At 44.2% G+C, this 14,348-nt stretch overlaps 1 protein-coding gene across 1 annotated transcript in view; it reads left to right on the top strand.

Annotated features, from left to right (window-relative positions):
• Nucleotides 1-14,348, top strand: part of SNTB1 (syntrophin beta 1) — a 177,671-nt gene that overhangs the window by 146,588 nt on the left and 16,735 nt on the right. The window contains exon 4 of the mRNA XM_077271159.1: nucleotides 10,712-10,851. Within this exon, the coding sequence (XP_077127274.1) occupies nucleotides 10,712-10,851 (140 nt within the window). The remainder of the gene's footprint in view (nucleotides 1-10,711; nucleotides 10,852-14,348) is intronic.

The raw sequence follows: 14,348 nt of genomic DNA, 5'->3' as shown, positions 1-14,348 counted from the left end.
GTCTGTGCAAGAAGCAGAGGCAGGCTATTGTACAGCGGACTCATTCAGTACACGCAGCTGCGTGCAGGTACACTAGGGTCAGCCTGACGGGAGGTGCGGGAGTTGGTAGATAACGTGGACTTTACAATAGTTTTCAAAGTACAGTTGGATGGATTGCAAAGGGATTTTGATTTACCAGCGGAGTATGGAGTCTTATAGGCAGTGCATCATGGGAAAACATGCAAATTAGCTCTCTCCTTTGCCAGTGCCACCTATAGTCAGCAGCTATCCTGTAAGTCAATGTCGGACCTTTTATTGAGACTTGCAGCATGACTGAGTGTATTCATCTGCGCACATCTGTAGGCCCCTCATCACCGATCCGTAGGATATGCCACAAATGCCTAATAGATGCAGGGAGTCCAGGGACCACCGGCTGGATCCTCGTTCCCACCAGTGACCAACTCCACTCACTACTATGGCAGTTCTGAATACATCCAAACAAATGCACTCGGTTGTATCGAGAATCTCACAGCAGTGAATGTAACCATCACCTCTGCAACCATTACTTCTTCAACGGTTACCTCTGTAACCGTTACCTCTGCAACCATCACCTCTGCAATTGTTACCTCTGTAACCATTACTTCTTCAACGGTTACCTCTGTAACCATTACCTCTGCAACCATCACCTCTGCAATTGTTACCTCTGTAACCATTACTTCTTCAACGGTTACCTCTGTAACCATTACCTCTGCAACCATCACCTCTGCAATTGTTACCTCTGTAACCATTACTTCTTCAACGGTTACCTCTGCAACCATTACCTCTGTAACCATTACCTCTGCAACCATCACCTCTGCAATTGTTACCTCTGTAACCATTACCTCTGCAACCATTACCTCTGCAACCATTACTTCTTCAACGGTTACCTCTGCAACCATTACCTCTGTAACCATTACCTCTGTAACTATTACCTCTGCAACTATTACCTCTGTAAATATTACCTCTGCAACCGTTACCTTTGCAACCATTACCTCTGCAACTGTTACCTCTGTAACCATTACCTCTGAAACCGTTACCTCTGAAACCGTTACCTCTGCAACTGTTACCTCTGCAACTGTTACCTCTGCAACTGTTACCTCTGTAACCATTACCTCTGCAACGGTTACCTCTGCAACTGTTACCTCTGCAACCATTACCTCTGCAATTGTTACCTCTGTAACCATTACTTCTTCAACGGTTACCTCTGTAACCATTACCTCTGTAACGGTTACCTCTGTAACCATTACCTCTGCAACCATCACCTCTGCAATTGTTACCTCTGTAACCATTACCTCTGCAACCATTACTTCTGCAACGGTTACCTCTGCAACCATTACCTCTGTAACCATTACCTCTGTAACTATTACCTCTGCAACTATTACCTCTGTAAATATTACCTCTGCAACCGTTACCTTTGCAACCATTACCTCTGCAACTGTTACCTCTGTAACCATTACCTCTGAAACCGTTACCTCTGCAACTGTTACCTCTGCAACTGTTACCTCTGTAACCATTACCTCTGCAGCTGTTACCTCTGCAACCATCACCTCTGCAATTGTTACCTCTGTAACCATTACTTCTTCAACGGTTACCTCTGTAACCATTACCTCTGCAACCATCACCTCTGCAATTGTTACCTCTGCAACCATTACATCTGCAACCATTACCTCTGCAACCATTACTTCTTCAAGGGTTACCTCTGCAACCATTACCTCTGTAACCATTACCTCTGTAACTATTACCTCTGCAACTATTACCTCTGTATATATTACCTCTGCAACCGTTACCTTTGCAACCATTACCTCTGCAACTGTTACCTCTGTAACCATTACCTCTGAAACCGTTACCTCTGTAACCGTTACCTCTGTAACCATTACCTCTGCAACGGTTACCTCTGCAACTGTTACCTCTGCAACCATTACCTCTGCAATTGTTACCTCTGTAACCATTACTTCTTCAACGGTTACCTCTGTAACCATTACCTCTGTAACGGTTACCTCTGTAACTATTACCTCTGTAACCATTACCTCTGCAACCATCACCTCTGCAATTGTTACCTCTGTAACCATTACCTCTGCAACCATTACTTCTTCAACGGTTACCTCTGCAACCATTACCTCTGTAACCATTACCTCTGTAACTATTACCTCTGTAACTATTACCTCTGCAACTATTACCTCTGTAAATATTACCTCTGCAACCGTTACCTTTGCAACCATTACCTCTGCAACTGTTACCTCTGTAACCATTACCTCTGAAACCGTTACCTCTGCAACTGTTACCTCTGCAACTGTTACCTCTGTAACCATTACCTCTGCAACGGTTACCTCTGCAGCTGTTACCTCTGCAACCATCACCTCTGCAATTGTTACCTCTGTAACCATTACTTCTTCAACGGTTACCTCTGCAACCATTACCTCTGTAACCATTACCTCTGCAACCATCACCTCTGCAATTGTTACCTCTGTAACCATTACCTCTGTAACCATTACCTCTGCAACCATTACCTCTGCAACCATTACTTCTTCAAGGGTTACCTCTGCAACCATTACCTCTGCAACGGTTACCTCTGCAACTGTTACCTCTGCAACTGTTACCTCTGCAACCGTTACCTCTGCAACTGTTACCTCTGCAACTGTTACCTCTGTAACCGTTACCTCTGTAACCATTACCTCTGTAACCATTACCTCTGTAACCATTACCTCTGTAACTGTTACCTTTGCAATTGTTACCTCTGTAACCATTACCTGTGCAACTGTTACCTCTGTAACCATTACCTCTGCAACTGTTACCTCTATAACCATTACCTCTGTACCCATTACCACTGCAACTATTGCCTCTGAGAATATTGCCTCTGCAATGCTTATCTCTGTGCAGCTATTACCTCTGCAACTATTACTTCTGAGATAATTACCTCTGCAACCCTACCCGTTCTGTAATGTGTAATTATATGACCAAGTTTGCACTCAGATGGGGGAGGTTTATTTAGTGCCAGACCTGAGTTGGGCACTTTATACACACCAGGCCCCTTGTATATCACCATATATTTGTGGCATTAAGAAGAGGGGAAATATGCCACTATGCAATTTTCAGTTTCCATGTGCAAAGCACCTCCGGTGTGATGAGGCTGCCGGTAAGCCTGCTAACAGCGGCGCACCACCAATGGCGGTCTGTGGCGACACCACTGCTATGGATCCTGTGGGTTTGGGGCCCTGATGCTGCTCGTTGCCCCCGATGTATGCCCACCTCTCCCGACATCAGCTGTACATGTACAGCCGGCACTTGCCAGTACCTGCTGCGATTGGCGCTATCTCCAATTAACCCTTTAGATGCTGCGACCATTGCATCTAGAACACAAAAGGTTCTTGTGCAGGTGCCCACAGGAGAAGGTCCAGATCGTGGGGTCCCCAAGATTCCCATGTACCCCCATAAATAGTAACTACCTAATCTTGACGCACAGTGGGTAAAGCCCCAAATAGTGAATTGACAACCTCATCAGTGCTACATCTGCACGTCTCCGGTCTCGGGCCGTCCCACAATATACAGCGTCTGACAACAGCACGATCCTCGTTCTTGCACAATCAGACAAAGCGACCACAGAAATGCGGCTCGTGAATTCTCCCGGCATGTGGGATGCTAGAAAGTGTTTGTTATTGGGGGTGGGTCTGCGGCTAGAACAAAAAGGGACGACTTGAAGTTTTCTATGTTTGGACTTTGCAGCTGAAATTAACTTGTTTGTTTTCAAAAATAAATTTGAGACGAGGAAAGACGTGAAATGAGTATGTGCCGATCGTCGGGGGCTCTGATGTGGGGGGAGCACGGCCCGAGATCCGCTCTGTCATTAACGGAACGGGCTAATGAATAGTGACAGAAAAGCCACAGGCCGGGAGGTCTGGAGGGGCTGCTGGGAAATAAGACTCGTGAGTCCGATCTGTACAAGGAACACTCCCTTTAATGCAGGGTGACATCGACTGAGTCAAAGTTATGCCAAATGGGCGCTCGATGCCTGGGGGTGTACAAACTTAAAGAAGATTTCCCTTATAAAAAAAAAACACCTTCTGGGTTTAGAAAAAAAGAGCTTTACTCTCCCTTCCCAGGTCCAGCACTGAGTGTCCACTTTAACAGTGGCTGCTATTGTCTGACGTCATGTCGACAGCACTGTAGACAAATCCCGAGTGTACGGCGCAAGTCACTGATTGGCTGCAGTGCTCTCGACATGACATCAGCGCTGCAGACAATAACAAAGCAGGAAAGACTCAGCGCTGGACCTGGAGAGGGTGAGTAAGGAGAACACAAAACGATCGTATTAATGATTTTTGTGTTCATAGAGTTATGGTCGACCAGTCTAAATTGGACATTAAACAACCTCGATCAGCAAGCATGGAGTCACTCGGCGGTGTTTTATATGAGCTTGTAGGTCATAGGAAGCTGAATAAAATGATACCATGATATCAGCGATCCGATGTCTTATTCTAGAGAAATCCACATTTTTCTTAATATGCAAATGAGCTGTTAAGATCTATGGGCCGGACATAGATCTCCCCGAGAATCTGCCTCCAGAGCTTAATCTAAATGAAAGGGGCAGGAGTATATATTTATATATACTCGGATATATTCATGTTAGAAAATAAAGATTGTAAATGAATAAATAAATTCTAAATTAATATTGTAAAAAAAAATACAACAAAAAACATTGACAGTATAAATGTTTAGAGAGGAAAATGTTATAATTAGAAAATAAAGATGGTAAATGAATGAATAAATTCTAAATTAATACATTACAAATAAGTAATAAATAAAAATGAAGGTAAGAGAAACATGATTGTCTAGTGGTACAGCAGGGACTGCGACCCACCATCATTTTTGGCGTAGGTTCTAATTTCACAATTAAATTAATGAGATAAAACGTTTTTTTCTAGCTGGTGATTGCAGAAATGAGAACAGATGAAATAATTTTAGTGTTTTCTACAAATGATGTTACTTCCCGAGAGTCGTCACGATCATCGGCTCCATCAGTCGGCTGAAGGAAACACCTGTGCCCCGCACAACACATGGTGGCCGGAGGACGTCGTGTTATGATAGCTAAGACGTAGTCACTGAGCTCCCAGCATCAGAGGGGTCGAGTTGCTAGGGGACTTCTAATATTTGGAGAACTTGGGCGGGAGCCAGGATTCTTTTTTTCCCCCCGTAAAGCAAATTTGAACAGCGGACGAGACAAAACATTAACTCCGGCCGACTGTTTATTCCACATCTTCTACCACTTCTGCTTGGAAAAATGTGGTCACCATCATCATCTATATGTCGGAGGTGAAGTGTTGACAGGGATTTCCCAAAATACTCTGGGAAAACAACTCATAAAGTTCAGCTGGTAAGGAGGGGGGGGGGTATTTTTTTTAAAAAAAAATTTTAGTTCATAGATGTACAACCATCGTCTAGAATGAATCAACCTGAAACCGTAGTTCATCAAAAAGTTGATGATGTGATAGAGGACTATATAAGCCTCCTCCATGTTGTGTGGGCACAGCGCCGTGCACGCGTACTCTTGTGAGCATATTTCCACAGGATGTGAAGTATATTATTATTCTGTAGTGGGTGGACAGGTTTTTTTTTTAAAGGGGGAGGTCTGCTTTTATTAGAAGGGTCGCTCAATGATTTGATGATCACAGGGTCCCGGGACCTCCAGAGATTGGGTGTAATCTGGGGAGGAACTTGTCAGCAAGTGTTCAGTTTCTCTACAGTGCCTCCGCAGGTGAAATTAAGCATTACCCATTTTTCATTGAAATCAGTGAGCTGATACTTAAAGGGTTACCTGTGAAAACAAGTCATCACCTATCCTTAGAAAATCCTGATCTGTGGGTGTCTGACCACAGAGATCGGCAGATTGAGAAATGTTCATCCCCGTTGGGGAACTTTCATCACCGTTTCAAAATTGAACGTTAGTTCCAGTAATTCTCTATGGGACTGATGTTAAAAGTGGAGCACCGCACTCGGCAGCTCCATAGGAAATGGCACTTCGGTCAAGCATCGGCACTGCCCCCCCATTCTATGCTGGGGATAAAAGTTCCCCTTTCCACCGATGGTTGGGGATCCCAGCGGTTGGACATCCACTGAACAAAAAATGATAATATATCCTGTGGATTTGTTTGCACCGGACAACGCCCCTGTAGGAGTAGAGAAGTGGTGTTCATGTTTGGTCACCGCGCCACTTACATACATGGGTCTGAAGGAGACGGCCGCTTCGTCAGTCCTGTAGAAGTAAATGTAGCTCTGGTTGAGCATGGCCACTACTGAGACTCGTCAGGATTAGTAGTGTCCCAGCCTTCGGATGCCCACTGATATACCTATCCTAAGGTCCTGGTGATATATGTACGAATGGGTAAACGTATGTAGTATTATTCTTTCTTAGGTTGGTTTCCCACATCCATGTTTCAAGGTCCGAGCACAGACCACAATGTACGGACTCCCTGGGGGTCTTCTGAGGGAGTTTAGTTTGGGTCAGGGGTCCCTTGGCCGGTCCGTACTCGGAACGTGAAACATGGATGTGTGATAAAGGCTTTGAATAAAATTCTACAGATATTATTAGATCAGGTTTGTTCTGTTTAACCCTCTCCTGACGCAGACACGGAGTAATATAAGACACGTGTATGAACGCTGGATAACACAGACTTAATGAATTCAGCATTTTCCTGCCACCGGTTCAATTCCGGCCTCACAACCTGTGAATAATGCATAATCATGGCACAAGTTCCAATCAAAGCAAACGCTTTATGAAAATTTCTCGGTTAACTACAAAAAGAAAAAAAGGGAACTATTGCCAGGAATGTGAGCATCATCGGAGGAGCCCGCGCCTTCCTTCCCCTCCGTCCGCAGGCTCTTGTGCTGCTAATGTGAATGCGATTCCCGTGCCCGATTCTTTTCATCCTGAAGCCGGCAATTACACTCAACTGCTTGTGTAATAAAACAAAGATAATTAGTACCTGCCCGCTGATTATAGCGGCGACATTGCTCTACTTCAAGTAGCAGCGCTAAAGTGTTTGTTCGGGAGGAGAATACAGTTGCTGAAACCTTGGTTGGAAAAGCAAAAGGGATTAATGAGAGAGGACGAAAACCCGAGGGGAATAATGGAAGGACCAAGCTTCTTCATTCAATACGTATTAATGGCTCCACATACCGATAGGCTTCCAAAGTACTGGACCATGGTGTATGAAACAGAATATATTGTAGGGACTGATGTGATTAATTATGGTCTGCAGCCCGTCTGTTGTGTCCTGTCACAGAATACAGGCTGCCCTAAATGATGGCGGACTTCAATGGACCACTACCCAGTTAACCAAATTTAGTTTATGGGATTCAGTTAGAGAAAACCATCCCAGGCTTGTAAGAGGAAGCAGTGATACCCCTGAAGGGCCTTGCGAGATGTGACCATAGTGAGGAAGAACTGCTCACAGGACAGAGTCTCAGGATATAAAAGCCCTGCCCGCCAAACCACAGGCAGATTTGGGGCCAAGTGAGAGGAGCAGACGAGAACCAGGGATGGCGCTGAGTTACAAGGGTGCTGTTCACCGACTGTCAAGGTTCACACTATGTCTGGAAAGACCCAGAGTTCCAAGACCAGGACCTGCGCCCTACGCCGGTCAAGACTCAGAGACCAGATGTCGCCTGTCAAGAGCCGAGCCCCAGCTCTCTCCGCTCCAGACCCAGCAGACGTTCATCAATGGTCAAGCAGCGACAATCCGAGAGGAAGCAAGGACTAAAGAGAGACGCTTGCGATTGTGAGTGTGCAGGGCCGTCACTTCCAGTTTTAACATACAGTACTGGGGTTGTCCAGTGTGAGGACAACAGGTTGGGAGGGGGGCGGTTGGTGCATGGGAGGCTCATTGTGCTTTAATAGACTTTGTCAGAGAGACTGAGTCCTAGTGGAAAAACTTGATGACCCCCCCCCCGCTAGGGCCGGAGTTAAAGAGAAAACCTACATGGTAACTCCTGTGAACGGGCGTTCTACCTTCGTGAAGAGAACTTTACTATTATGTAGTGAAGAACTTTCGTTGCTATTTCACTCCTATCGTTATTTGGTTTATTGTTTGGTTTGCCTTGTTTTTATCACTAACTGTAAATTACTATTGCATTTAAACCGTATTATATCGTTCACTGACTGTCCTTGCCTTTGTTGCATCCAGTCACCTGCATTTCAGGCTTAACGTTCTTCCACCGGATATCCCCTTTGTCATCTATCCATAGGATAGGTGATAACTTGTTGACCAGTGGGGGGTCCGTCCACTGGGCTCAGCACAGATTGGCAGAACTGGGCACTTTTGTCCCCGTTAGAATGGAGCGGTGAGCTGCTCAACAGTGGATAAGAGAAAACTTGTTTTCGTAGGCCAACCCCTTTAAATATCACCAGCCGGGACTACGATAAAAATGGATGGTGAACATTGACAACACTCTATTAAAGTTGTATTCCCAACCAAGACCTTTTTGATATATTCACAGTTTACGCAATAAATGCTGGCTAGGTGCAGCTTCATAACTATGGGACTCACTTTAGTCTTTGTCCTCTTGGGGAGGTGGCCATAACTTTCTTTGAAGCAAATGGAAAGAGCGGGCAGGACTACTCATTTATTTCTGTGCCCGGTTGTGGCACACCTCATAGGCTTGACGACAGTTCAAGAAACCCCTCCTTTTTCAACTTTAGTGCGTGTACCAGAAGTTTGGTCAACTTTTAGCAAGTGTATGGCCTCATTTATGACCAGGTTTTACATTTAGCGTCAATAACTTTATTTTTTCCTTTCCAGGAGGGCATGTCTCAATCAGTTCCTGGACATGCGCAGTCCGAAGTACGCTAGCGCATCGAACACATGCGTACGCAAGGACATACAAACACATGTCCATGCATACATCATGTTAAATATATGGACGCATGACGCATGCGGATATATGCGGATCGAACACTGCGCGCACAGACGCAAATGTGAAACCAGCGTAAAACTATTGACTCATTCATGAATACAGCTCTGGCAAAAATTAAGAGACAACCACATCAAATCCCTGTCATGTCATAGGCAGCCCAATGATGGATAGTCACAAGCCATCAAACAACGAAGAACTGCTTAAATTTTTGTGCCAGTAGCAGTGTGAAGGACTGGTGGAAAGCATGCCAAAACGCATGAAAGCTGTGATTAACAATCATGGTTATTCCACAAAATATTGATTTCTGAACTCTTCCTGAGATAAAACATCAGTATTGTTGTTTCTAAATGATTATGAACTTGTTTTTTTTTTTTTGCATTATTTGAAGTCTGAAAGCACTGTTTTGTTTTGTTTTTATTTGGACCATTTCTCCTTTTCAGAAAAAAAACAACCAAAATTTATTGCTTGGAACTTCAGAGACATGCATAGCATATATAGCATAGCAGACATACATAGCAGGAAAGATTTTCAAAGAGGCAAACTTTTCTCTTACTGCACGGTCCCTTTTTTCCGGGATTTTTCTTAAGTCCATTTCTGGTATGGGAAGATTCAAGAAAACACATTGTAACCTCCGCACATTTGCCAATAGTCCCAATTTTTGCTGGAACAACCCTGTGTCCTCCACCTAAAATGGGGTGGAATACACTAAACAACGGCCAAAAGTGGATGGGTTGGGGCTTAACCATGTCCTCGTGGTTAGCATTGCAGCACTGGGGTCCTGGGTTCAAAACCCACCATGGACAACATCTGCCAGGAGTTTGTATGTTCTCCCCGTGTTTGCGTGGGTTTCCTCCAGGTGCTCCGGTTTCCTCCTACAGTCCAAAGACATACTGATCGGAGATTTAGATTGTGAGCCCCAATGGGTGCAGACTGTAGGGTCTTTGTGATGAATTTAAGCTCCTGAGCCCACCTTAGCTGTGACAATCATTACTGGTACTATGGTGGAGTCTTTAGCTCTCGCCTAGTCTCAGGGGTGTGTGGTTCCTCTACGCCCCGTCATACGCACATTAGACTGAACCTGTCTTTCACTACAATCTTCTATTCATGGTCATCCGGTGGTTTGAATATCCCGGGTACATGAAGTACAACTCAAGAGTAAAGACGTGTCAGACATTCTGTTTGTGGTTGTCCAGAGCTCCAGTCACGTCCTTCGTATGTGGGAGAATTTGGCAGTTTTTCAGGGTGGTTGAGTCACAACGTTGTACGGTCCTGAAAATTACCGGTGAAACCAGAGATCCGAAGCTTGTGCTCCACTACAAACCGCAGTCAGGCTGTGCTCAGGAGCAGCGCTCAGCCCAGGGAGGCGTCTGCGGAGGAAACTCTGTACCGGCTGACTCTGGCACATTATACTCTTCACTCAGGGAATGTTGCTGCTTTTTTTGTTTTGTTATCAAGGGATGTTCTGGTTTTAATAGAAAGTGCACAACATCACTGTATAACTTTTCAACTAACTACTACCATTTCTAATCGATTTTAAACGGATTTATTAAGAGGTGCGTGTCTGTGAAAGCGGATCTGTCACTAGATTTTACTAGAAAACCTGCAAACATTATTAAATTGATCTCTTAGACTGGATAAGACTGGTGTACTTACTTTGAAAATCCATGTCAGAATGGCTGTATCATCTGATTATTATAAACCTCTGATCGATAAGATAGACGACACATAACCTGAAAAACTCACCGCCTCCGGTCAATCTCTTATGGTCACCGTCTGTCTCTTTTAGGTCCCGGGAGAAAATGAGAAACACTGGAAGCCGGTCCTGATTGTTGTCACAGAGAAAGACCTACTCATGTATGAGAGCATGCCCCGCATGAAGGACGCCTGGTGCAGCCCCGTGCACAGTTACCCCCTCATTGCCACCAGGTACCACGTCCACTGCACTACTGACAATTACCTACAAGGACTGGGAATAATGCAATGTAATGCTGCATGTACGCCCTTCCCGAATCTATCACATCACAATGTAGGATTGTTTGATTGAAGTCAATTTTCCTTTATAAACTGTATATGCTGATATTTAAAAAGGTTTAGTAACTGTAAATATATTATTTATCCTGTATTATACCCCAGAGCTGCACTCACTATTCTGCTGGTGCAGTCACTGTGTACATACATTACATTACTGATCCTGAGTTACATCCTGTATTATACCCCAGAGCTGCACTCACTATTCTGCTGGTACAGTCACTGTGTACATACATTACATTACTGATCCTGAGTTACATCCTGTATTATACTCCAGAGCTGCACTCACTATTCTGCTTGTGCAGTCACTGTGTACATACATTACATTACTGATCCTGAGTTACATCCTGTATTATACCCCACAGCTGCACTCACTATTCTGCTTGTGCAGTCACTGTGTACATACATTACATTACTGATCCTGAGTTACTTCCTGTATTATACTCCAGAGCTGCACTCACTATTCTGCTGGTGCAGTCACTGTGTACATACATTACATTACTGATCCTGAGTTACATCCTGTATTATACCCCAGAGCTGCACTCACTATTCTGCTGGTGCAGTCACTGTGTACATACATTACATTACTGATCCTGAGTTACATCCTGTATTATACCCCAGAGCTGCACTCACTATTCTGCTGGTGCTGTCACTGTGTACATACATTACATTACTGATCCTGAGTTACATCCTGTATTATACTCCAGAGCTGCACTCACTATTCTGCTGGTGCAGTCACGGTGTACATACATTACATTACTGATCCTGAGTTACATCCTGTATTATACTCCAGAGCTGCACTCACTATTCTGCTGGTGCAGTCACGGTGTACATACATTACATTACTGATCCTGTACTGATCCTGAGTTACATCCTGTATTATACTCCAGAGCTGCACTCGCTATTCTGCTGGTGCAGTCACGGTGTACATACATTACTGATACTGAGTTACCTCCTGTATTATACTCAGAGCTGCACTCACTATTCTGCTGGTGCAGTCACTGTGTACATACATTACATTACTGACCCTGAGTTACATCGTTTATTATACTCCAGAGCAGCACTCACTATTCTGCTGGTGCAGTCACGGTGTACATACATTACATTACTGATACTGACTTACATCCTGTATTATCCCCCAGAGCTGCACTCACTATTCTGCTGGTGCAGTCACTGTGTACATACATTACTGATCCTGAGTTACATCCTGTATTATACCCAGAGCTGCACTCACTATTCTGCTGGTGCAGTCACTGTGTACATACATTACATTACTGATCCTGTACTGATCCTCAGTTACATCCTGTATTATACTGCAGAGCTGCACTCACTATTCTGCTGGTGCAGTCACAGTGTACATACATTACTGATCCTGAGTTACATCCTGTATTATACCCCAGAGCTGCATTCACTATTCTGCTGGAGCAGTCACTGTGTACATACATTACATTACTGATCCCGAGTTATATCCTGTATTATACCCAGAGCTGCACTCACTATTCTGCTGGTGCAGTCACTGTGTACATACATTACATTACTGATCCCGAGTTACATCCTGTATTATACCCCAGAGCTGCACTCACTATTCTGCTGGTGCAGTCACTGTGTACATACATTACATTACTGATCCTGAGTTACATCCTGTATTATACTGCAGAGCTGCACTCACTATTCTGCTGGTGCAGTCACTGTGTACATACATTACATTACTGATCCTGAGTTACCTCCTGTATTATACCCCAGAGCTGCACTCACTATTCTGCTGGTGCAGTCACTGTGTACATACATTACATTACTGATCCTGTACTGATCAACCTGTAATTTGTACATTACGCTGGGCAGTAATTCTATGTAACGGGGCTCAGTTATAACAATAAAAAGCAAAGATTTGTTATTGGCTTTAATTACCTATTTGCCTCGTTTGCATCGGACTCTTATTATAATGGACTTTGGGGATTTTTTTCTGAGGTCATTAGAAAAGTTAGATAACTGAAATGAAACACAGCGCGGTTACACTTCCTCCGTCACGCTGTCCTGGTTCCCTATCTGTGTAACAACTGTGAATAATGAGGCCGGATTACAACTGAAAGTGAATACAATCAATCTATTATATGGGAAGCGGAGACTGCGCCACTTCTTGTTTAACCCCCTGCCCCCAAGAAAAAAAAAAAATCCCAAATCTTCAGAAAGTACTCGAGGGACATACAGATCATAATCACAACTTTGTTCTTATTCCTTTAGTAATAAGATGTGTAGATTGTACGAGTCCCCAGTTGGCCGATCATCCATCATTCAATATCTTCTATGTGACTCTAAAGGATATAGCCGCAGGTACCGAACCTCTTCAGGCCAAGGAACCCTACCTCCACTAAGGTTCAGGAGTGGGACCCATGTCCTATACAAGCTGGGGGAGGGCAGTGCACAAACTCAGGGACTCCCTTGAAAATGATTTCAGTCCAGATAGTAATTCATTGACATGGTGCCCACTTAAAGGAACTCTAACTATTAAAACAAAGCACAGGCGCTCGGTGCACCCTTGGTGCGGCCAAACAGTTCAGTGCACCTTCCCACCTGCATGTTTGCCATGGCTCTATAGCTCCCAGTCAATCAGGGAAGAGAAGGGCTGAGATAGAGAGGAAAAGAAGTAGTTGGGAAGGTGCGCTGAACTTCTCGGCCTTGTCAATGGTGCACCGTGCATCTGTGCTTGGTTTGCACCGTCATTTTATGCTGATAGACTCCCTTTCAGGCTACGGGTAGAAAGAGTATGAACCATGATGCACCGACCGACCGTGAGTTTCCTGTCCCAAACTTAGCTGTTATAAAGAGTCTTAGCTGAAAATATTGGTACCCTTAAAAATTGTTCCAGAAAATGAAGTATTTCGCCCAGAAAATGTTCGCAATTACACATGTTTTGTTGTACACATGTTTATTTCCTCTGTGTGTATCGGAACAACACAAAAACACAGAGAAAAAAGGCAAATTGGACAGAATTTCACACAAACGGACAAAAATGGGCCGAACAAAATTGTTGGCACCCTCAACTTAATATTTGGTTGCACATCCTTTGGAATAAATAATTGCCATCAGTCACTTCCTATAACCATCGACAAGCTTCTTACAACTCATCTGGAATTTGTGACCAGTCTTCTTCTGCAAACTGCTCCAGGTCTCTCATATTTGAGGGCGCCTTCTCCCAACAGCAATTTTAAGATCTCTCCACAGGTGTTCAATGGGATTTAGATCCGGACTCATTGCTGCCACTTCAGAACTCTCCGGCGCTTTTTTTTTCCATCCATTTCTAGGTGCTTCTTGAAATATGTTTGAGGTCATTATCCTGCTGGAAGACCCATGACCTAGGACACAAACCAAGCTTTCTGACAATGGGCACTACATTG

The sequence above is a fragment of the Ranitomeya variabilis genome, chromosome 6 (genome assembly GCF_051348905.1).
Source record: "Ranitomeya variabilis isolate aRanVar5 chromosome 6, aRanVar5.hap1, whole genome shotgun sequence".
Taxonomy (NCBI): Eukaryota; Metazoa; Chordata; class Amphibia; order Anura; family Dendrobatidae; genus Ranitomeya; species Ranitomeya variabilis.
Note: the sequence above shows the minus strand (reverse complement) of the source record. Positions and strands in the feature narration are given on the sequence as shown.